The 25403-nt window shown below is 27.8% G+C and overlaps 6 protein-coding genes across 13 annotated transcripts in view; 2 read left to right on the forward strand and 4 right to left on the reverse strand.

Moving 5' to 3' along the window:
• Nucleotides 1–2728, reverse strand: part of Mef2 (myocyte enhancer factor 2) — an 81732-nt gene extending 79004 nt beyond the window's left edge. For all 5 annotated transcript variants that reach the window (XM_033347126.2, XM_076623714.1, XM_033347132.2 and 2 more), the window contains exon 1: nucleotides 2294–2728. The gene's annotated coding sequence lies outside the window, so the exon portion shown is untranslated. The remainder of the gene's footprint in view (nucleotides 1–2293) is intronic.
• An 826-nt stretch (nucleotides 2729–3554) lies between these two features.
• LOC117164951 (G2/mitotic-specific cyclin-B) lies at nucleotides 3555–13127 on the forward strand. The gene is made up of 11 exons (XM_076623716.1): nucleotides 3555–4708; nucleotides 4784–5128; nucleotides 5226–5381; nucleotides 5501–5710; nucleotides 5786–5951; nucleotides 6025–6157; nucleotides 6237–6294; nucleotides 10086–10661; nucleotides 10739–10978; nucleotides 11060–11178; nucleotides 11347–13127. Exons 2-11 carry the CDS (start codon nucleotides 4802–4804, stop codon nucleotides 11603–11605), a joined length of 2244 nt encoding a protein of 747 aa, XP_076479831.1. The 5' UTR covers nucleotides 3555–4708; nucleotides 4784–4801; the 3' UTR covers nucleotides 11606–13127.
• Nucleotides 6294–8109, reverse strand: LOC117164936 (vacuolar protein sorting-associated protein 26C). The gene is made up of 6 exons (XM_033348395.2): nucleotides 7786–8109; nucleotides 7580–7723; nucleotides 7084–7476; nucleotides 6922–7018; nucleotides 6737–6862; nucleotides 6294–6659 (listed from the first exon to the last, which is right to left on the reverse strand). Exons 1-6 carry the CDS (start codon nucleotides 7891–7893, stop codon nucleotides 6577–6579), a joined length of 951 nt encoding a protein of 316 aa, XP_033204286.2. The 5' UTR covers nucleotides 7894–8109; the 3' UTR covers nucleotides 6294–6576.
• Nucleotides 13128–13384: 257 nt separating the features above from the next.
• Nucleotides 13385–18184, reverse strand: Elp1 (elongator complex protein 1). Its single transcript, XM_033348356.2, has 11 exons — nucleotides 17321–18184; nucleotides 16739–17236; nucleotides 16446–16660; nucleotides 15951–16357; nucleotides 14795–15875; nucleotides 14510–14703; nucleotides 14169–14433; nucleotides 13946–14082; nucleotides 13727–13881; nucleotides 13592–13655; nucleotides 13385–13534 (listed from the first exon to the last, which is right to left on the reverse strand). The coding sequence occupies exons 1-11, from the start codon at nucleotides 18182–18184 to the stop codon at nucleotides 13470–13472; spliced, it is 3945 nt and encodes a 1314-aa protein (XP_033204247.2). The 3' UTR covers nucleotides 13385–13469.
• A 334-nt stretch (nucleotides 18185–18518) lies between these two features.
• LOC117164912 (uncharacterized) lies at nucleotides 18519–21349 on the forward strand. 2 transcript variants are annotated; one of them, XM_033348369.2, is made up of 8 exons: nucleotides 18519–18659; nucleotides 18746–18853; nucleotides 18926–18991; nucleotides 19063–19178; nucleotides 19300–19578; nucleotides 19654–19861; nucleotides 19940–20166; nucleotides 20241–21349. In XM_033348369.2, the coding sequence occupies exons 1-8, from the start codon at nucleotides 18612–18614 to the stop codon at nucleotides 21160–21162; spliced, it is 1974 nt and encodes a 657-aa protein (XP_033204260.1). In that variant the 5' UTR covers nucleotides 18519–18611; the 3' UTR covers nucleotides 21163–21349. The 2 variants fall into 2 exon arrangements, with proteins under 2 accessions (XP_033204260.1, XP_076479826.1); XM_076623711.1 differs by lacking the exon at nucleotides 19063–19178 and having other exon boundaries at nucleotides 19484–19578.
• Nucleotides 21350–22540: 1191 nt separating this feature from the next.
• Nucleotides 22541–25403, reverse strand: Set8 (SET domain containing 8). 3 transcript variants are annotated; one of them, XM_033348390.2, is made up of 6 exons: nucleotides 25332–25403; nucleotides 24125–24327; nucleotides 23653–23776; nucleotides 23194–23567; nucleotides 22936–23126; nucleotides 22541–22860 (listed from the first exon to the last, which is right to left on the reverse strand). In XM_033348390.2, exons 2-6 carry the CDS (start codon nucleotides 24242–24244, stop codon nucleotides 22650–22652), a joined length of 1020 nt encoding a protein of 339 aa, XP_033204281.1. In that variant the 5' UTR covers nucleotides 24245–24327; nucleotides 25332–25403; the 3' UTR covers nucleotides 22541–22649. The 3 variants fall into 3 exon arrangements, with proteins under 3 accessions (XP_033204281.1, XP_033204273.1, XP_076479830.1); XM_033348382.2 differs by lacking the exon at nucleotides 25332–25403 and adding an exon at nucleotides 24996–25321; XM_076623715.1 differs by lacking the exon at nucleotides 25332–25403 and adding an exon at nucleotides 24417–24566.

Below are 25403 nucleotides of genomic sequence, written 5' to 3' on the forward strand. Positions count from 1 at the left end.
TAGATACATATTACAGACTGGCAGATCTAGTATTAAGTTCTGCAACATATTGTAGAAAAATAAATTCCATAAAAATGTATTAGACGTCAAGATAATAAAAATATTCTGATAATATTATTTCACTAAAGTATTATTTATGTTTAAAATTTTATGTTATACAAAGGATCGACTATAAAGGAATTAATAGACGCGTAAAACTTCCGAGAAAAAGGATTTAAAGCAGATCATTCACGATGCAGAAGAGTGACGTAAAATTATAAAGTTAACTAGGGTCTTTTTTATGACAAATGAGGTACCACTGTTAGCACCCTAGGGAGTGGCAGTGCGAAATATACTTTTTTCTTCTCTTGTATTCCTGAGTAGAATATTGAATTCTGTTTCTTCTTGGTATCTTTTATGAAAGAACGTTTCAAATGAATGTTACTTTAAAAAGATAAGAAGATTTATAGAAAAACATCATTCGCAACAACTCTGTAATTGTAAGATGACTTAATGATGTATCATCTTCATTATAAAAGAAAGTATGTACAACAAAAAGTATTTAGAAAGAATGTTACATATTATTAACGAAAATATAAATACATTTTTTATCTATTCTTCTTTTTCTTTTGCGTATTTTATTAAAAAAATTAGCATAAAAAACCCGATCTCTACTTTACCGATGAAGCTAAATGCAATTAAGATTCAAGTCTGTAGGTGGCAGCATCTCACAGCTATTTACAAAACTTCCAATAAAAAATATTTTTTGAAAATAATCTATATTTGAAACAAATAAATTACTAAATTTATTCTATGTATTTATCTCTATAATCTTTATTTGCTCTTATCATGCATCGTATGATTTTTATTATATGAGAAAATGTTGAATGCACGATGAGAAGTTCATTTTATTTATATAAACTGTCAAAAAATATCACTATATATGAAGAATAATCAAAACAAATTCTATGTATAAAACTGCTGCCTTTTTTTTTCATTAGTATTATTTTATGAAATTTTTATTTTCTACGTGTGTGTGAAATATGTCTAGAAATTGTTACATAGTGACTAAAACATTTCTTCATTTCAAGATGTGTTACAAGAATATTTTCATAAAGTTATAAAACTACGTGCTAGATATTAATCGTTTATGGAAAATCATTTGTAATGCAAAACATGTAAATAAAGAATACAAACTCTTTACGTTATTAGAATCCTCTACACAAATACAAAAAAGTCTATCTAACTTACGTTATTTGAACATAAAAACTTAATTGTTATGACCTAGTAAAAGAAATGTTTAATTCTTTACTATCAAAATATTAATTCTATTTAACACTCAATCAAAAATTAAATTTTGTTCATTAATTATTATATTATGAAAGAGGTAAAAGACGCGTACTAATATTTATATATTCCTAATATTTTTCATGTAGTGAGATAATAGGAAATAGTCTTTTTTAATATATCCCAATATTTTACAAATTATCTTTGTCATTTATTAAAGTTGTAATAAATATTAAATAATCAGTTTAATAAGATATTCACACTTTACAGAAAAATATAATTATGTTAATATTGTATATTTGTTATAAAAAAAGTCTTTGAATATTTATTGATCATGGAAGACTGTTTTCCATATTCATATACATTGAACGAACTTGTTATTAAACATTCTAACATGAAGCTACGGACACCTTGAAAAATTATTTTTCGTTAAACCAAAAACGATGATTTTCTTCAAAAATCATTATTTTTTTCACCGATACACACAGACACGAGGTAAACTTCCGAAAATCAGTGTGCATCATGAGATGAAATTAATAAAAAAAAGAACCATATGATACGTTGAAGAACTACCTAACAAAGAATACAGAAGAATAAAACGAAATTAACAGAGAAAATAATAATATCCAAATGGAAATAGGACCTGTCATTTTCAATAGTTCCTTTGGAACAAGATCAATATATCTCGTGTAAGGAAAAAGGCCCTTCATACTCATCCAATTTATTCAACTTCATCACATAAGTTCATGAATTTACTCGTAAGTGCTTAAAAACACGCGACGATTAAAACATCGCTAAAGCAACGAGCTTTTTTTCCTGAAAATCGTGAACGCTTACGACGTGTATGTGTGTGTATGCAAGTGTGCATGTGTATACATACATACCTACATGTGTATCCGTGTTTGCGCGCATGTGTATCCGTGTTTGCGCGCATGTGTGCGCACATTTATGTGAAGGCCATGTTAACAGACTGTAAGTCAACGGATGACTTCTGTTAATGATAAAAAGGATAGTGAAATTTACTTACGATTTTCACCGGCTTCTCCGCGGCTCCTACAGAGCTTTTCCGTACAGTTATTTCACTTTCCACATTATTACGTCCACGGGTGTGAAAAAAAAAAGGAACGGCGAGAGAGTGAGTTTGATCAAAAGCACAATTTTCGTGACGTCATCAGTGGCCGGGCATGCGCAGACCGATTTCGGTGTTTTTCCATTTACCGCGGAAACACGTGTGGCGAGATGTGTCGCTTTTGCCTTCTTCTTGTCGTCGTTTTTTTTCTTACTTCTTCAACGTTTTTCTCTTTCTTTTCTTCTACGCTTGTTTTCTCCACCGCGAAAAACTACATCGCTAAGAAGCACACAACATTATCGTGACGACGCGGGCTATCGTCCGTTGCGAATTTCGTGTGCGATTATTCGCGAGAGGCACCACGGCTGCCGACATCTATCCATCCACTCCCACTTGTTAAGTGACGTACACTGACGTCATCGATAGTTTACCTTGAAGCATGACATTGAGTTACACGCTTGCCAATTTTGTTGAGAAACTTCCCTATACGGTAACATAGTATAGGGAATTTATGAGTATACACTTTATAAATTAACAACTGGAATTACATTTCCTCTTTGCTACTAGTATTTAAATCATCGTAAACCCTAGAAAATTGTAAAATTTTATATTTATTAATGACAATAACAGGAAAAGCAGTTTATGAAAATTTATGAAACAGTTTTTGAACACCTATAAATGTGCTCCCAATTATTTGAAATATGTATTACATATATTATTTGAAATATGCATTACTTATTTGTAACTTTAATAGAAGTATTTATTACATAATAAAATTATTACTAATTCGTTTCTTGCAATATCGATTTCAATTTTTGTATGCTCTGGTACCTTTAATATATGAATTTGATGAAAAATTAAGGGGGGGGGGGGGTGTAAAAAATAATATTAAACTAAAAGAGAGAAACATCGGCGTAACAAACGAACGTAATGAAACATATGTGATCTGTGATAGGAGTAATGAGATTTCAGGCCAATGTTCACATGATTTCTGTACAAATTCGTTGTAACGCGGAGAATTATATATATTATTTTAAATAAAAGGCTATCTTTTTTTCATTCGTCACTGACAAAAATTTCCATTTCGAAGATGCCGGTCGTCGAATATTGCAAAACGTTGGAAAAATTTGATATTTTTTAAGAGTATTTTAAACTCATTATAAAGGTAAACATTTCACGCTTTACTTGTCATTTATTTTTCAATTTAAAGAAATAAGAAATATTTGGTGACTAACTATTATGTATGTATTTAATTCTAATGTAAAACATAACATAAATTAAAAGAGAATTTCTCATTATTTATGTATAAATGTATATATTAACTCTCAAAAGTTATCGCTAAAGGAAATCACGTTAACACTATCATGAAAATTTCACCCTATTTACATTTTTTATTTTAGAAATTATTAAATACAAATAAATGCAATTAAATATTTTACTAATATTCAATATTATATTGAATATAGAAGAGCTATTATACAATATAATAAATAACATTGCAATGGTATTATTACAAAACGCTAATATTAAAACAAAATTTGCATGGGATAGAATTTTAGCCATAATAGTTAAAATACTCCTTTGATCCTATACCAGTTATTTATTTTTTTTTTTAATATTGCGTTTTATTTGTACAATTAATACAAAAATAAAAACGTAACATTTTTTAATAATCAATTATTTTAAAAAGTTATAATTGTTCATTGAACATCTACAGTATATATAAAATTCAAATAAATTTGAACAAAAGTGTGCAAACATTAGGAAACTCTTAAGATGCAAATATTCCTACCAAGATGTTCAATTTTTCGCATTGATCTACATTTCGTTTTGTGAAAGTTGTATTACTGCCAAGAATTACATTGTTTCAAAGGAAGTAGTTATTTGTGCATATAGTTTATAATACTTGAATGATAGCGGACTTTACGTTGATTTGCTGTTTTATAAAAACTTTTTAGTCTTTTTTACCTTTTTTGTTCTTTGTTTCTTTGTTTTGTACAGAATAATGGCAAATTACTAAATCATTAGTAACTGTGATCAAAAAAATGAAAAAACACCGGCGATATGTTTGAAATTTAAAATTTTATAAGTATGAAATAAACTAACTTTCTTTATCCAAGGAAATTGCAATCATATATATGAGTAAAATATTTCTTTAAGAGATTAATGTTTTATATAACTATATTTGTCCGTTATTTGGACAAAATCATAACTATTGTGATTACTATGTGATACAATTTGATACTTGTTACATATACAATATTAATTTACAAATTACCATCGTAGTTTGTTAACGCTTTACCAACTAAGATTTTGTAATATTGAAAACATACAATATAGCGCAAAATAATTATATAAACTTGTAACTATTGGGTAGGTAGATTCTTGATTGGAATTATAACACAGAGTCGAAAAATGATAATTTGTTTGTTAAAAATTTTAATTTAGATTTGATTAATCTCAATAATGGATAGCGCAAGCAAGAAACAAACCTTTCACAATGATAAAGAGAAGAAAAAATCTAACCCCAATCAAAGGAAAAGTTTGGATCAAGGGATTTGTAAAGAATCTGAGTTAGATATATCATATACAATTCGATTGGATTCCACAAATCAGGAAGATGTTGAAAAAAAAATTCAGTGTCTAAAACATGTATTGGAGAAAGACCTAAGAGCAGCTGATTTAAAATGGTCCCTATTTGTAGCAGCTTGTAATACATATCGCTATGATACTTGTTTAAAACCATTTCCACCAATGTATATAAAAAATGAATGCAAAGACATTGAAGCTTTGGTAAAGTTCTTAAAATATCAATCTTATTGTTTTTATAATTTGCACATTAATGATTTTAATGAGTAATAATCATTGAATATATTGATCTTAATTATAGAGAAGAGCTATAGAAGTAATTCCCCCATTGGCTGTAATATTGAAAGCATTATCAGAATCAGATGTATATGAAAAATATGGAATGGCTATAGATCTATTACAGTGGGTTCTAGTGCGCTTGAGAGATCCTTATATAAAAAGCATTAAAAAAGAAAATGTAAGTTTCATTATATTTATATTTATGATAATATAAATTTTGTTGAAATTTCTATTTTCATTCCAAATCATATTTTACAATTAAATTTTGTGAATATTGGAAAAATGTTTGCGATATAGTATGACTTGATATTGAGAAAAGTACCCTCAGAAATGCCAGTAGTTGCACCAAATTTAATATTCCAAGTCACAAGTACAAAACAATCTACTTCAGAAGACAGATGGAAAACAATCGCTCAAGGTCACACAACATTTTATGCTTATCATGGTAGTCGACTAGAGAACTTCCATTCCATTATACATTATGGTCTACAACAGAGTATGTGTAAGGTAAAATAATCTACTTGACATATGATATAATTTTTTACTATTTTCTAACATGATTAAATGCAATATATCTTTTAGAACTCATTATTTGGTAAAGGAATATATCTTTCGAGTGAATTAGGTGTAAGTTTACCATATAGTCCGGTTGGCTATGGGTGGGGAGGTAGTGTATTAGGAAGTGAAATGAGCTGCATAGCTTTATGTGAACTTATTAATCATATAGATGTAAAAACTGGAGATTCAGGTAAATAGATATTAAAAGAAATCATACATATTAAGAAAGTTTCATCATTTCTTATGTAAAGTATGTTGTACAGAAGATGATGCTAGAAGTTTAGTATCAGATTCCATGGGTGGAAGAGTTCCAAATAAATATTATTTGGTAACAAATAGTGAATTGGTAAGGGTACGATACCTCCTTATTTACAGTCAACAAGTTCAAGCAGCAAGGTATGTGTATAATATTCATTACTTTTATGTATTTTTTAAATACATGAATATAGGAATGTATAAACTTCTAATATTTTAGATGTATTAACAATAAAGGATTATTAGCATGGTTTAAACAACATAAATTATTAACATTTGTGCTTGGTTATGTGGTGCTGCTGGCTTCAGTTGGACTTACTCATAATAAACAAGTTGAAAAATATTATAAATTATTTGCTCAAAAAGTTGGACTGGAGTAAAAAGAAACTTTTTAATACAATAAGTTATCCATCCATTAATATGTACATTAGGATAAAAAATTATTTCTTTTTACATTTTTTTCAATGAAATTACATAAATTTGCATTTATTATAAGAAATATATACAATATGTAAATAATACATATAATTTATATAAAATACTATATTTCTATACACGATTTAGTATCTTGATAATATTATGGGGAAATTTTCCGTAACTAAATAATCATCTTCAAATATTACGATCAAATTCACTTCAAATTCTGTAATGAAATATGACCTTTTTATCACCAAATTTATTATAAAAAAATCCAGAATGAAAGTCATATAATGACCTTACCGACTTTAAAATTACTCGTACTTAATGTAGGACATGTAAATAACCGTGGGAATATCATATATATTGGTATAGGTAAATTTGTACAAACATTTCCTTCGCCAATTTGTATATTTTGTATTTCAGTAGCTGAAATAAATATAGCATTATAAGATCACAAATGAAATGTTAATATATTCTCATCCTACCATCTCTGGAATATCCTTCAGCACAACCACATGTCTCTACTCTTACCAACTGCAGTTCGATTGACTTTATTACAGCTTCACAATGTTCGATTACCACCTTCAAAAATATTGTTTTTTCATACTACTTTACCAAACAAACGATACATATTATAGTATTATTACCTCTCCTGTTAAGGGTTCAGAAATCTTGCAATACAATGAATCTAGTTTCCCAGAAATGCAAAATCTAGGTACATTGATTCTATCTCTTGTGTTTTGCAATGATTCTGGCATAATATTAAAACACACTGGTTTACTGGCCTCTTTTTGTATCTTAGGAGGCACCTTATCTTCAACTATGAACTCCAACGATTTGCTTACATCTTTTGCTAAGAAACTTCTTTTTATATCACAGCGTATAAAATATTGGATATTTACAAAGACTCCATGATAAGTTTCATACAAAGACTTAGTCCCTCTAGGTTTTAGTGGTAATTCGAATGGTATTTCTGTTCTACCACTCGGTATTTTGCCACTCGGAGCAACATCTAAAGTATATTGAACTAATTGTATTGGCTGAAAATACAAACGATAAAATTAGTTGATCCATTTGGTTCTTATTTTATGACAGAACCATAATTTGTAGAAATATTTCTGAAAATTTCTAGATAAAACTAACCTTTACAGAATTGTAAAATGCTTCAAAAATGCCAAAATTCTTCGAACTAAGCTGTAAATTGACCGAACCTTCCATACTTAAGAATATTCCATCGTGTTTAACGTCAGAATTAGTTTGTAGCAATATAAAACCGGCAACTATTTCCTAAAACATAACCTCAACATTTTCTGTTTCATAATGTTTCTATCGTAAATTATAGTACAGACCCCTTCATGATATATTTTACTAGCTCGCTTTAATTTGATATCGATGTTTATTGTCATTTTCAAGTTATGATTGTTAATTAGATAATAATCATTTATGAGTTTATGCATTCACTAATAATGATATTTGTCGATTGTTACTACATGTATGATCTATAGTATTTATGTCAAGTTTAATTAATTATAAGCTCTACGCTGAACATTTGCATGCAAAAAGCAAATAAACACAATATAAAATTAATTGCAACAGAATGCAAATAAATATATTTAAGTATAAATTTTAGGACAACACGTCAATAGAAACTGAATCAGCTGTTTTAATATAATGTATATATTGACACAAGGAATTCTGATATCTTTGATTTAACATTTCTTTAGCATGAAATAAAAACAATTATGAAATAGAAAATACGTATCAAGGCATTATTTACATAAGGCATACATTGTCGGCTTGTTAGAACACTCATACAATTAAAAAAAGTACGTTTTTGGGAAGTCAGTTTGAAATAGAAAGTTTAAACTAGAAAATTATTAATTATTCAACTATTTAACAATGAAAGAATTTATTTTTGTTTACAATACAATTAATAGTCGGTAAGTTTGGGGAGTCTTCGATATAATACTGCTTGTAATATGTATTGCTTATTGCCTCATTGCCAGAAAAAATATTGGGAACCTATTCTGAATTTTAACATTTTCGTGAAATAATATGATTGTATTAGATAACTGTAAAATTTCTAATTCCCAAATAGCACATTTTAGAGCTAATGTTGTGCAAATATTTAAAAAATGACGATTTTTTTAAATACATTACTCTTCTAACTAATTTAGCAAGTAAAACTAACATCAGTAAAAAAGGCATAGTCATTTTCTGAAAAACAATTTGAAATAGTTAATTAAATTTACTTTCATACTATTAATTCATTCATATAATAAATAAGAAAGCCGCCTGAAATTTATCAATTTATAAAAAAAGTGAAACATAATTGTGACACATTTGAAATACGTTACCATTCGATCGACCAATCAGGTCTCGTTACTTTCGCGGCATTTCTTCTTCTGTATACTAACATCCGCAGAAGGTGAACTTCCGTTCGATCGACTAAACAAATTCAAACCGACAGAGTCGTTACTGCGAGTTAAACGTTGTTTGGGAGACGGTGGAAGTAGACTAATCGGAAGACTAGCTTTTGGTGTTGCGTGTAATTATTTCCTGACTTTGTTAACGATGGCTTTAAGAAATAGGACCGCGCTCACGGTAAGTTTTAAATATTTTAAAAACATCGATGTGTATCAAATTAGCCATTGATAACAAGGGGAGGTCAATAGAACAGGGTAACCGTCTGTTCCTGACATCTTTAAATGCCCTTCATTTATTTCAAAAGTCATCGAAATAACAATCATTATGATTTATCCAGATTGCTATATGTATTTTAATATTCATAATACGAATTTTAATATCACTCGTTTGATTGTTTAATAACGAAAAATTTTGATTTTTGAAATTTAATATTAACGTACATTTTGATCTTTAAAGCCCCGTGCATCTTTTAATATTTTATATAAATTGCATAAATTTCAGCTTTTCCTTCGTTATGTAATATTATCCTAAGGTAGAAATTGTTATAAAAATATTAAAGATGTAATTAGTTGTAAGTTGCATCATGTATCTTAAACGGAAATGCGTTCGTAAACATTTAGGGCCGATTTAGGCGGAATTTTGTGCTACCTAGGTAATTACATCACGAAAAGCACACATTTCATTTTCTATTTATTGTATGAATTATATTATATTTATTTTATTTACATCATATTATAATGTTATATTTCTATACTCGGATATATTAAAAATTAAAAATTGTTTAAATGATAAGGTCTCTTTTTAATATTTAATTATTATTTTGCTAGGAAGATCAGTACTTAAATATCTAATTCATATTTGTTATATATCCTTTTATTTTATTAATATTTTACTTTTAACTCTTCATACTTTCCATGTATTGTAACATAAAATAAGTAATACAATAGTTAGTAGATTAAATTAGTTGGATTTATTGAAAAATATTGTTATATATATATATATATATATATATATAGAATATTTGTAAAAAATAGTTTTGATAGTAGTCAAAAAAGTTATTATTACAATAACTATTGTAACAATATATGTAAACAATATATAACTATATATGTAACAATATTATCTACTTTTATATATATGGAAAGAGTAAGAGTATTTCTTTTTTTAACAAGTAAGATCTGTACAAGAAAGTCAAAATATGTATCATGAAATAAATTTTCAGAATATTGTAAATCAAGAAAATACAAAGAATTTTAAGTCTTCTGTGACCACAATACCTGGGAAGACAAAAAGAGCTGCTTTGGGTGAAATAGGAAACAAAGTGAACACATTAAGAGGCATAGAACCCATTGATAGAACTAGCTTGCTAATAAAAGACAAGAAACCGATTATAGCCCCAAAACAAGCTATCAAACCACCAGAAAAAGCAACTGAGAAACTACCTGTACAAATAGTTAAACCTGTAATAAAGGTTGCAGTTTCTCAAGAGAGTGTGATATCACTGCCTGCTAAAAAGGAGGTTCAATCATTCTCCTCAGATCTATTAGCAGTTGAAGATATTGATGAAGAAGATAAAGGAAATCCTAGTCTAGTTTCTATTTATAGTAATGACATTTATGAATACTTAAGAACTCTAGAAAGTATGTACCCTATTTCAAAAGGATATCTATGTGGACAAGAAGTTACGCCAAAAATGAGGAGTGTACTTATAGATTGGTTAGTGGATGTACACCAACAATTTCATTTAATGCAAGAAACATTATACCTAACTGTTGCTATCATTGATAGATTTTTACAGGTTTGTTGTTACATATAAAAACTTAAAATTTATCTTCGAAGAAAACTACATAAATATTAAAAGTTTTCTTTCAACAGGCTTTTCGCTCAATAGATAGGAAAAGGTTACAATTGGTTGGTGTGACTGCTATGTTTATTGCTAGCAAGTATGAAGAAATGTACTCTCCAGATATAAATGATTTTGTATATATCACAGATAATGCATACTCGAAGGTAGAAATATTACAAATGGAAATGCTTATTGTAAAAACATTAGATTATTCTTTTGGTAGACCATTACCCTTACATTTCCTAAGGAGGTACAGCAAAGCTGGAAAGGTGATTTATAAATTTGTATCACATTTGATTAATTTTCATATCACACAATTTTATATCTTTAACTCAATAAATTGTTTTTAGGCACTCCCAATACATCATACAATGGCTAAATATTTTCTAGAACAAAGCTTAGTTCACTATGAAGTGTGCCACTATCCCCCAAGCCTTATTGCAGCTGCAGCAATATATTTAGCTTTCCTGTAAGTTATCTATTAAAATATTATCTTAAAGGATTAAAGTCATTGTGCTTTCTCCTTTCCTAATATAGAAAAATTAATCAAAACAAGCAAATTGGATCAATATGAAATAATAGTTGATACTATTATTTACTAATAATTCATCATTATTGTTTTTTTTTGATTATGCAGAATTATTGATAATGATGACGAAGACCAGCAAAAGGTTGTCTGGACAAATACCTTGGCACATTACAGTACCTATTCCAAGGACGACGTATTCCCTGTAGTACGGGAAACAGCAAGTATTATAGTTAATGCGGATAAAATTAAGTATCAAGCTGTGAGAAAGAAATATGCCCAAGCAAAGTGCATGAAGATTAGTACTCGACCCGAACTTAGATCAGCAACAATAGATTTATTAGCTACTGCAGATAAAAGGGCAGTATAATATTCATTTTAAAAGATAATTGTAGTGAGACATTTGTTTGTTCAATATTTCATTGGACAAAATAAATTGCATCGTACATAGGATGATACATTTTGGGAGGTAGAAACATATGAGATGAGCAGACTAAATAAAAAAAGAGAGAAAGACGAGACTATCTTCATTTATCTTTTTTTCCTATCATATTGTTTTCATATAAAAAATGTCATAATTAAAATGTCATAATTTATTTTGATGGTTGCCATGATGAATATTAAAATTATTTCTAAATAATGACTTTCGCTCCAAAATTTATTGGAGTAAATAATTTGGTATGAAAAATATTTCTACAAACAAAATTCAGTAAGGTAACTAATGATTCCTTACCTATAAAAAGATGCAGGGAAAAAATACTTCAGACAGAAAATACAGTTGTTTATCTATTAAATTAAAAGTTTGTGAATGGTAGTCTCGTTTTAATTACAGATATTAGCCTCAAGTATACAAGTTCTATTAAAAATGGGACATTTTAATTCTAAATATTACGGGGTTGCTGTACGAAGTTCGTAAGAAAGAAAGAAAAACTTTAGTAAGTATTTCCGTATGATATAATGTAACTCGAATATTCTTTATTCTTGAGTAAGGGTAGTTTGCATTTTGTTGAATAATGTCTGATTTATTAAAAACCAGATACTTAGTATGGAAATTACTTATTAAAGATTTTTTCTATCTATGCACGTAATTACACAATTTAGGGTAATTATAGAGAAAGTTTTATAGTAGAGGAGAGAAAAAGAAAGAAGCATGAGTATAGTCAATTGATATGGAAATGTGTATATTTTTGGATCACTATAGAAAACTATCGAACAACGTTTGTCAAAGGATCTCTGTTTAAATTCAGTAAAATTTCGGCAAAATGATTAAGATGTAAAAGTAATGAAAGCTGAGAAATTTGGAATAGATTTGATTTCAGTCTGAAGTCATTTTAGAAATTAATACTGCAATTGACTATAAAATTTAATTAAGTACTAAAGACACGATAATAAGATAGTTATTTTAGATTATATTTAATATAGATTATAATATAGTTCAATTATTTAATATAAAATATTCCTAATATATATCATAAACTATAGATTAGCAAAGCCTATAAATTAGAAATACAATAATTTTTAAACTTTGTAGTCAGTAAACATTTTGCCGAATTTTTATCTAATTGAAAACAAGATTTTTAGGTATTTAAATTGTGAATCATATCTTTTATACTGAAATATTGAAGAAATTTTAACTTTTATTCATGATTATAAAAACATTTTTATTTTGATATTAGTTCTATAAATAGTTTTAAATGTTAATGTATGAAAATACCCGAGTATTCCAGACGATATTAATAATCTATACTTTGATATCAATATTTCCACAAATATTATATCAATGAACATGACTGTTCATATCTGACATTTTGTCAGTGTGCGTTTGGAACGTAAATATTGTATAAAATTTATGTAAAGAAAATTTCAATAGAAAATAAATTGTAATAATGTTTCTTCCGGGTATCATATAATTCATACAAATTTAAATATTATATTATAATATATATATATTTGAATTTATATCGAAATGTTTGTTTTATAATAGAAATCAATAGATTTACTATAAAGCTGCGAGTCTGCCTCGCAAAACTTTGTTATAAACTATGATAATTATTGTAACATATTTTATTTCATATATACCTAGAGAGAAATTATCTTTAATGATAAATAACTTAGAGATTTATTAAATAAATGGAAAAATAAGCAGAAATAAATGTATCCTTTTTTTAATGGGAAGATTGTAATTGTAAAATATAATTCAAAATTAGATTTCTAAAAATATTTACTGTTATTAATTAGTAAAATATGTTCAATTTCCAAGGTGAAGAATTAGCTACCGGTGGATGTGTAATATAAGATTCTGAAAATTCGAGTAAGAATTAAGATAAGTTTCCTCAATAGTTTAACAATAACTTACCAACTAATTTGTAGCAGGTAGAGAATCCTTGTGAATCTGTCATCATCGTAAGTTCTGTATTTTCCTAAAATTTTTTACAAACATAAAAATTAGCGCAATTAATTAACTCAATTATAATTATGGTGTAATGTATACCATGTCTGCTAAGCTTGAAGGTGCAGATTTATCCCAGATTTCAGATTTATTTTTTTCTATTATTAAAAGTAACTCTTCCATGGAATTTTGTATTTTTTCCGCATATTCATCGTCATCGAAATACAAAAGCATTTGTATCAATATGTGCAAATCATCTGAAATTAGAAATATTATATAATATTTATATGATAATTAATTTCTATAAATAAGTACACAAACCTCGTTCTTTGTACGTATTGCTGATAATTTGATACAAAGTTTGTATTAATGCCAGATCCTCGAAGACACTGCCTTCTTTTAAACTTAAAAATTTTCTTTCCTGCTTTCTTCGATTTTTGCTGGATCTATAACTTTTTCTAAAAGTAATACACACGTAAACATATTTAATTTTTAACACAAATTCATTAAAAAAACTTTATTCATTATTCTCAAACGTCCTTACCCAGATATAGTGGACAATCTCGATCTTTGACTCAAAGTTGAACTAACAACGCTACTTGTATCGCTAAGAATATCTGAAATGCCTTTGTTACATATCGACTCATTGTCACAAAGTATTTCATTGTATGATTTTATGTTTCTCTGAGAAATATTGTGCCTGACTGTTGCAAGACGCAATTTATATCGCTCAAAATCTTGTCTATTTTTTTTTATTTGTGATAGAGCGTGATCCGCATATTCGTATACATTAGGTTTTATATGACATTCTAAAATATAACAATTTTAATTAATAATGTAAATTGATATTTAACTTATGTGCTATTTTTGAAAGTGTAAACCTACCGATCAAATCTAGATTTTTGGTATCATGCGCAATTCTTACAGCATCTTTCCATTGTTTACCATTACATAAAGAAATTATAGCTTCCTTCGCATCTCTGAAATAATTCATTAAAATATGTGCAGCTTCCTCATACTTTTTATTAGTTTTTAGACGTTCTACAAGATCCTGGTAAATCACGTGTTTTTCTGTTTCACTGAAATATAATTTGATATAATTTAATTTTATAAATTTATAAATCTATAATAATGACTTCAATCTGTTTTATATCTATTGTTTATATCAACCTTAGTTCCATTTGAGTAGATAATATAATAACATCTTGCCAACAATTAGCTAATTTATAAGCATTTAAAGCTTCTTTGATATCACCAGATCTATGAAACATAATTCCAGCTTCATGATAGTGTCGTTTATTCAATAAATATTCACCATAACTTCTGGCTACCTCCTTATACATTTTGCTTTTCTTCTCAAATAATTTTAAAGCTTTTGTGTACAGATTATAATTGCGTATCAAATTTATACATTCGTTAAATCTGTTTGATTCTTTTGCAATATGTTCAAGAGCAGACTCATAACGTTTCAAATGTAAATCAATAGAATATTTCATATAATTCTCATCAAGCTTTTTCAAGCCATTAAGGAATGGAATATATTCTTTGGGATCTTTTTGTGACTTAGAAGCAATGAACATAGTCAAATCAAAATCGTACATTCCTAAAGCTATATCAAATAGTACATTTACATCCATTATGTATAATAAATATTTTAGTGCTTCATCAGACATTATGTGTTTCTCATATCCCGTACTTTTTTCCTCTAACTTCTGAATTTCCTTTATTTTCGTTAACGCAGCTTCTATTCCTCGCTTTTTTTTATCTTTTACCAAACTGATTAATATTGGTTGAATTAAATGATCAGAATTATTCCTTTCTTCCATAATGTTTCGCAGTAAACTGCAAATCGATTCAATTTTATTTATTTCAAGGTTTCTTGATTCTGACTGATGTCTTCGATAGTAATTTGCATATATTGTCATGGTAACGTCTTCATCTGCTAACTCAGACAAGAATAAACTCAACCAACTCGCTTTGGAAACTTGTTCCACGAATTTATTTGCATTCTCGATAAATTTTTTTGGATTATAGTCATAGATCAAGTTCAAGTTTATTCGTTGTCTCCGCATTAAATCGAAGGCAGATAAATAATTGCAATTGTCTAAGTAAAATCCGATAATATATAAAGACAATGCCCTTGGTTGAATGCATTCTAGGTTTCCACGAGGCATTTGTAAAACAACTTTGGAATCTTTAGGAATAGCTGCAATCAATTGAGATCTCCTTTCCACTCTTCTAATATTCATATCTAAAAATATTGATTAATCATCTTAATTATAATATTAAAAATAACTTAACAATTAGAAATTAATGATTGGTATACCTGAAAATGATTTATCATTGAGTCGATTTTCCCATGGCTTTACAGTCAAATCTTGCTTTATTAATTCTTCAAAATCATTCTCGTTCAAGTTAACGCATATTAAAGTATTTTGTGCAGTTGTAAGAAGTAAAAATTCCGAGTGAACGAAAAAACTTGTGATATTGTTAGCAATTTGCTTTCCATTAATTGCAAAACAGTTCCTATGATATAATGACAGTACCATGTGCTTTGTACCAATTTTCACAACTTCTACTTTATACGTATATCCTTGCAATTGTGTATCAACTGGAACTAGTTCTGTTTCTTTTGTATATTTTATAATGGAATTGTCTACAATTATGTATGCCTCATCTGAATCTGGAGAACGAACTATGTGTTGAATTAAACCATCCATAATGTGTATTCGCCTTTAAACATTAAAGAATTATTAATTTTCGAAACTAAAGTATAATTTATACTACATTTAAATCAAACAAATTTTTCAAATAAATATACCTCAATATAACTTGTCCCTGTGTTTGATCTTCTATTGCACTTAACATCAAAACACAAAGGAAGCTCTGATCATTTATTGACAATGAACATAAAACGTTGTTTTCATTAAGCCATAAAAAGTGATGCATATTGTAAAAGAAATTTTTATGTTCTAGTAGAATATCCCATTTAATATCATATGTTCCAACATGTTCATAGTCTAAGAGGAATGAGTCCTAATTTTTTTAATGCATTAGTAATTATACTTTAATCTTTGTGAAATTTTAAATAATTTATAATTCATTTATATTTACCACTAAATACTTGTAAAATATTAATTTTTTACTGGCAGAAACACAGAAGAATGCATTGCTGTCTATCCAGGTAGCTTTGCCTTTTATATCAGGTGCAAAAACAATAGCATTTATGGACTCAGAAGTTTCTAAAGTTTTATGTGCCATTGGTGGTGGTACAATTCCTACTCTAAGACCAGTCATTAATGACTTATTTCCATCAATGATGCCAATAACAGATTTATCATGTACAGTTATGCCTCTACTATGATCAACAGACCAATTATAGTCAAACGTGATAAGTTCTTTGTATGTTAAAACAATCAGTTTTTTGAAACAAGATGTTGTACTCCATGTGGCACATATCAGTAAGTTATCTGTGGGAAATTTAATAGTTTGTTTCAAATACCAATGATAATTATTTTCTGTCCATAGTTGTAGAACTGAAGAAGAATCTGCCTGAATTTGACACCAAATAGTCAAAATTTCTGAATCTGGAGACCAAAATAAATCTTTCACCTAAAATAAGTTTTAAAATATTAAACTTATACTCTTTATTCTAATTTATTCAGAATAATAATAAATGCAAATATTCACACATACCCTAATTTCTTTTGGTTTAAAAGGAAGTGAAAATTCTCTGTGTTTTAAACCATTTTTCTCAAAGAATACAACAAGGTGCTTGTTTTGTGAAATCTGTGTTGCTGCAATTAAACTACCAGATGGTCTCCATGACAATGATTCTTCCAAACCATTAGCGATCTCACTGGTGTATTGTAAAATACCTTCTCTATTAAATACCTTAAACTGTCTAACTTTATTTTCGGGATGCAATAAACCAACAGCAAATAACAAACCATCATCACGCCAAGTTATTTTATATAATCCATCATCTAGATCGTTTTCACATATTTCTGTCGGTTTAGATATTGCTGCCTTTTTTCCTTCTGAACCATGAAACTGAGTTTCCTTCTTACCCCAACCAACAGTTACAAATTGCTTTTGACCAAAATATTGTGCATGCAGATCTACCTCTGAGATTATTTCAAAAGTAGATACCATTGTAATCACAATACCACTAATTGTAACTAATATGATTATTTCATGATCTGGGCTTAGTTTCATGCATTGTAAATCTATGTTTAAATCAGTTATCAATTCGTATCTAAATTCAGGTTCTAGATTTATTCTTATAATACTGCCAGATTTACAGACACCATATAGTTCTTGTGTTACACTACAATATTCCAAACCGATGAATTCTAAATTTTCATCGATTTCGAAGAAGCTTATGTCTTCCACATAACTCGATGGAATTTTACATAACTTATTTTTTAAAAGCATATAAAAATCATCATTAGTTGAGTCAACAGTATACAATATTTTTAAATCTTTTACATTTAACATTTGGTTTTCTAGGATATTTAAAAGACGACTAGCGCGTTGTTTTACTACCAAATTCTTCATTATTTAATAATAACGTGATAAAAGCATATAAAAAATAATCGAGGAATTTTTGTTTGCGGTTCACTGGAGGTACAGAAGCGAGAACTTTAAAAACTAACCTCTACACAATTCAAAGTATATAGGTTAATGTGAGAGATACATATATAGGACGATAATGAAAACAGTTCTGTAATTTTTTCTATTTTATATAAATGGAATAAATTAAATAAGTTTAAAACAGGAATTGTATAGAATAAGGAAAGATGAAGCTGTTCAAATTATATATTATACAACAACAAAAAAATAAAGTGACATGTGAAATATCTTTACCTAACCTAAAATATATCAATAAAATATTCTGACAAGTATATTTTATGAATGTAAAAGAAACTTAAATTCTTGAAATAATATTATATAATTCATTGTTTGTTTCAAACATAAATACACCATGAATTCTACTGATATCACTGATGAAGACGAAGATGTTGTCATAAAAGTATTTTAAATTTTTCTACATTTGATAAATAATCAATAATATATTATTGTTTAATATTTTATTATATTTTACTTTTTATTTTTTAGGGTTCGTCATTATACGAACATTTATGCAAATTAGGTTATACCGACTTTGAAAGTGTAGCAATAGAAAAACAAATACCTAAAAATGAAAAGAAGTATCTTAAACTATTTGTGAGTACTTTTTCAAATGAACCAATGAAAATCATACGATATGCATTTTATAAATGAGTTTTGTATTTTTAGGATTGTATATTTAACGTAAAAAATATTTTTAAAAAATTATATTCTATATACTTGGGAATAATTCAGGTAAATATTATACTCAACATGCTTAAGTAATACTATAAAATATTTGTAATGAAGAATTTTATTTATGTTAGGATGATAGTATATCCTACAAACAGGTGGAAACTATTTTAAATGCGAAAATTCTTTTAAATGATCATGGTTGTGCAATACATAGTTTTCTTGATAAATATGAATATAAACCATGGAGGTAAACTTTTAAATTTATCAAATGGTACTGAAATTAACTATAATTATCTCAACTATAAAAAGCAAAAATTGGTGCAAGAGTTAAATCAAATAAAACGATACCCATATTATCTTTTTTGCAGGACTATAACATCAAAATTTATTTTATTTGGCACTATTTTATCATCCTCAGCCTATATATCTTATAATACCCAATATAAAAGTTCAGCTAGTTTATTTGCATTAGCTGTATTATATTGTATTAGTTATATAGAATTTTTGAGAATAAGGGCACACAGGGATCTAAAATCTATTGTGTCTTTACAGAATGATTTCTTTGATCTTTGTAAGAAGGGACTGAAAATTTTGAAATATGGGTATAAAATAAAATTGCACCAAGGGAAAAGTTCCCAACAATTTTCGTAAGCTTTTAAATTTTACAATTTATTAGACTATTATGTAATATTATATTATTTCTAATATATCTAATTCAACAGTGATCTCACAGCAGGTAGACTGAAATATTTGCAACCCATAATGGAAAATTTAGTAAAATATTTGGGAGTTATTGCTTGCATCTATTATCATGCTTCTTTAACTATTATAAAACTGCTACCAGTAGATATTTGTAATGAAGATTTATTAACGAGATTTGATAGTAAATCATTTGAAATACATGGTGAAATAAATTATCAAAAATTGAAGGTTGAAATGAAATATCTTTTAGTACTTATTTTGTAATTAATATTTGTATATTTTTATACATTGTTATTTTTTTAATAGACTCTATATCATACTTATATCCTCACTCAGTCTGAGATGTTGTATTTATTAACTATAGCATACGATAATTATACTTGGCAGCAATCATACAAGAAAATTCCTGAATTACAATTGGCCTATATCATACGCTTTTTAATTATGTATTTAAGCATATATAAAAACAAGTTATCAGAACACATTGATGCTTATTATAGTTTTAAACTAGAACCCATATCATATAAATATAGGTAAGAATGCTTTTTTAAAATGTCTTTATAAATGTTAAAAATTACGGATTGTTTATGTGTTTCTATTATTTTAGAGGTCCAGATTCATCTAAATGGCAAGATTTATATATGCACCTTTATTTAGCTTCTAATAAATTACAGTTGGCTTACAGCCACATATTATCAATACTCCAAGATATTGATAACAATGTAATTGAAAGTGTAACAAACGAAGGTTGTATGGAGAACACAATGCAGAAGTTAACTGCAGCTCAAAAAAGTATTGACACTGCAAAAGATTTTATTGAGTTTAGTAGTCTATTTCTTGTAAAATCGCAAAATAGTGGTTCTACAATTAACTGTTTGGAAACGAATATTTCAATGTTAAATGCAAATTCGAATATCCATATTTTACCTGATTCAGAACCGGAAATTATGGATGAGGTATTCGAAGAATATATTAGGGAAGAATATTTGAAACCTTTGAGTGAAGAAGCCGACGAAATATCACTGTACAGTTCTAAACGAGATAAAACGTTGTTTAAAAATTTTATGGTTGAATTAAAGGATGCTTTAGCCGATAAGAAAAAATCTATGTCTGAAAGAGAATCAAAGGCACTTGAGCGAATGTATAAAGCTATAACAAAAACAAGTACTTCAGATGATCAGCTTCAGCAAATTTCCACATCTCCACCTATGCCTTCCTTTAATACTTCTTCCTTAATAAACAGTAATAATAAAATTTCTAATTATAGAACAAAACCGCAATTACATGTATTGCTTGAAAAATCTAATGTTGCTCAATCGATTATTAAAAGTGAAGAAGATTTAAAGGACAAGAATATGGATGACACATTAATAGAAGAAATGTCACTAAGTAATATTATACATTTACCAAAAAAATCGGAGTTCTCATCTCTTTTACCACCACCATTTTTAAAAGCAAAAGAAGAAACTTTTATAGGAAGTGGTGAAAATTCTGAGGATGATGAAGAAATTACGGTGGAGAATAAATAAAAAATCATGCAATATGTATTTATTGTTACGAAAATATTTTGTATTGGGAATCAAGTAGTTTCATTCATATGATAAAATACTAATATATTTTGTGAGAATACATACTATAATGTGTTTATTTACAGATTCGAAATAAATTACATATTTTATGTATGATTCTCATTAAAATAAAACTATATCTGTATAAGTTGTGTCCTTTATAATACTAATGATAATGACAATAATGATTAATATTAACATACACTATTACAATACTACTATCAACATAGAATTTTAATTTTTTTAATTTATTTCTGTCATACAATTGTATAAAATGCTTCAACAAATCGATAAAAAACACGAATAAATTATCGCATAAATAGACTTGGCAATGATAAAATTCTACAGTAAATTATTAACTCGTTTTATAAGTTATTATAAGTTATACTTAAAACTAATAGTAAATATTATTCAATAAAAGAAATACTGATGAAATATTGGTGAAAGTACTTAGGCAAAATATACACAAAATTTTATAGAGATTTATTTAGGATATGAAAGATCATAGATATTTTATTTCTTCATGTGAAGGCATTTCTTTTAGTTTTTTATTTGCATATAATAAAAGATGAATTACGATATCTCAGTTTCCTAAATTTCCAAAAAAGATTGAGATTGCGAATATTATTTACTTCTATCAATTAAACTACTTTTATTTATAATGTTATTACATAACATCTTTCGTTTATAAAGTTAATTACGAATTACCTCTCACGTCATTTGGAATTTGGCAGTGACAAATTGACAGAAAACAAAAGTAACTGTTTTACAGTACAGGTATCACGACACAGAGATCGAAGTACTCCGTAATAAAATACTTAAAAGAAAAGAAAACACATTTGTAATCATATCAGTGTATTACAAATCCTTCAACCAGGAAAGGTTGTCGCCTAGTATATTGTGATGTCTAATGAGGTGTCTTATCTGTAGTCAATAATACTAGACTGAATCTAAGACTAGATGAAGCATTTGTTATTAAAGATCGTAAAGAAACTGTACATATTTGTTCATAAACTGTGACACGAAAATGTCTTACAGTCGTAAAATAATAATTAAACATAATAGTAACAACATTAAAAAAGTATTTGATTAAAAATTTTTAATATCTATTTTGTCAGTTTGATGTTTTTAACAGTTTATGAATGTTTATGAATGAAATTTATGTAACAAAGAAAACACGTATGCAAGCTAAACTATCAATTTTATAAAATATCAAATACTTCTAATTCCTCTTGCTTTGTTACATAGATAAGGAAGTATATAATTACATATTTGTTATATCAAAGTAGAGATACATTCATCTTAGAAACATTTTTACTCATAAAATTCAACTAAAATTCTCTATATGTATTTATTGTTCCTTCATAGGAGGAACAAAATCAATTGAACAAATTCTGCTGTACAATACATCATGCTATTATAACTAATTAATTAATTATTTGAAAGCGCTATAATGCCAACCATGGGTGATGACGAATAGCTTCGCGACTTCGATCTCCGTAATCATATGTTATTTCCACCCCTATAGGTATATTTTCTTTCGCCGTAAGTACCAGGTGTGGCGTCGACTCTACTTCTACGACTCGAGCGATTAAATTACCATTTCTTGAATGATTTACTAATCTACCTAACTTATCAGTCTCTGCTGTTGCATCGACGCTAAAAATATGGTGATGTTGTAAGTGGTCAATGATTTACAATAATTTTATGAACAATAATGAAGAAAATACCTACCAATACTGATGATTACGATGTTGAAAATAATACATATAACACCCAGTGTTCTGGTCTTGTGCGTATATTTTTTCACGTTTCTTTGCTGTTACTTGATCGATTAATTCACCAATATATTCTACTACAAATTCTCCTTTCATAAACTCTCGTGTTGTTACTACACCACGACCTTTACCAGCAAAGTGTCTTACCTAAAGAAAAATATTTTATGTGGAATTTACGATAAAATAACAACTTTCTTTCATCAACTTGTCTTACTTCTAAGCCTTCTTCTACTTGATAAAGCACTTTATTTTCCATATCACGTTGCTTTTCTTCTAATACAGCTTTCTTTGATTTTCTTACACTGCGGCGTACTGGAAAGTAGTCAGTAAGCTTATGATTTGTACTTTTAGTATTTGAAGAATCTATTGACCGATTTGTGGCAGACTGATTGCTGGTTAATTTTCTACGGCTATGATTAGCAGACTTTTTTAAAGGTTGTTGCTCCAAATTAAGTGTGGGAGTTACTACAGGTTTCTTATGCATATTTTCATTCGTATTTCTTTCGTCTAAATCTTCCAATTGATGGTTTGGCATGTTAATCCTGTGTGGTGTTGACGGACCATGAATAGGTACTGCTACAGGTGTTTCTGAAAATTTGTTTATTTATTGAATCATTATCATTTAAATATATGTACATTATGACCTATCAATTAGCAATTAATGAAATATTACCATCCGTTCTGAATTGACCAACATCAGTGAGAATGTCATTTTGTACATCATTGGTTTCTTTACTTCCATAAAACCTTTCTTCAATAGGCAGGATAGAAGCTTTATTTTTAGGGACATCTGTAATCTATGTTTTAAAACGAATGATACCATTGTATATTTTATCATTTTGAATAAAAAATATATATTTGTATATAAGTTATAAAATATACTTAGATTAAAGAATATGAATACAATGAACCAATTGGTCAAATCATAAATAGAACCCAATGTGGCATCAAAATACCATGTAAAATACTCTAAAAATGCTCAGTCTTACACAGTTATAACATTTGAATTAGTAGATTTCTAAACTTAAAATTGGTATCATTGAACTCTAACAAGTACTTTTAGTAAATATAAATTTCAACCAAAAAATTGGGCATCCAGAGGAAAAATTCACATGTTGAATTTGTATTTGAAACAAATTACGTACTTGTGTATAGAAAAAGGAACTTATGCACATAGGCACTTTATGTGCTTCAGATACTGAATGGATCTCATCAGAATTAACATTTTTAACATTACTATCATGCAGTTTAGCCTCCTTCTTCATTGGTGAAGTTATATCATATTGAGGGGATAAAACAGCAGCTCTTGTACGAATTGTATTTCTTGTTTGCACACGTTTTCGTCTTCCTACAATTAAATTAACCATTTATACTCTACATTTTATAAATCTTCTGAGATATAAAATATTAAATATGATAATATACAAAATTATATACCATAGCTAATTGTAATATTAATTTTATCTAACATTTTATTTTTGTTAATTATGAGTTTTTAAACTATGTACATTATACGTACATATATTATGTCACTGATCAAGTTTCATGTCTTATCATTGTAATTACAGAACCTACACAACATTGTATACATATGTAACAGTATATATGTATGTATATCTGTGAATATCGTATTGTCATAGATGCATATTAATATCTACGACACTTTGTGAAAAATATTATTGCAATAATAATTGTTTGTTACAATGAGCGTGACGAATGAGTAATAAAATATAAAAAATATGTATGGAGATATAAAATTTAATATTTTCGAATATATCATTTTCTGGTGACTAGAAATATATTTTAGGAGCGTAAGTGTATAAATAAAAATTGGGGACAATTTATTTGGTAAAAATTGTGCAGAAATTAAGTGATGTTCTGGGAAACTAGCGTCTTTGAGGTAACATTCAAAATGGAGAGGAAGAGAGGAAGTAAAAACCATCAAAACATAACCTAATTATAGGAATAAAATGTTTAGTGAAAATGTAGATGAATTTTTTCGAATTATATTCCTACCTTTCACCATGTTACCCCTTGATTTTCCTATGTAATGAATGAATACTGACTCTACTTTTCCCATACAAAATTCTAGCTACGCGAGACGGCCGTTTCGATTCACTTCGACGCTAATGTACTTAACATAAATGATTCCTTGATTAATTCGAATTTTCACACTCGTGTATTTTTTTACGAAACGTGTTCGTTTTATTTTTACAAACACGAGGCAACATTTAAGACCGAATAATAAGTAATTTATATAGTCGCCATTGTTCACAATTTCATTAATCTATTCGAAGCATTTTGTGAGGAGGCAAGGCAGTAATTGTAATTACAAACATCGAAATAACATACCGGATATGCCGCCATGTTGCTTACTATGCTACACGATATACTATTATTAAATTAGATACTATCTGTATCTTT

The sequence above is a fragment of the Bombus vancouverensis genome, chromosome 13 (assembly GCF_051014615.1).
Source record: "Bombus vancouverensis nearcticus chromosome 13, iyBomVanc1_principal, whole genome shotgun sequence".
NCBI classification, from domain to species: Eukaryota; Metazoa; Arthropoda; class Insecta; order Hymenoptera; family Apidae; genus Bombus; species Bombus vancouverensis.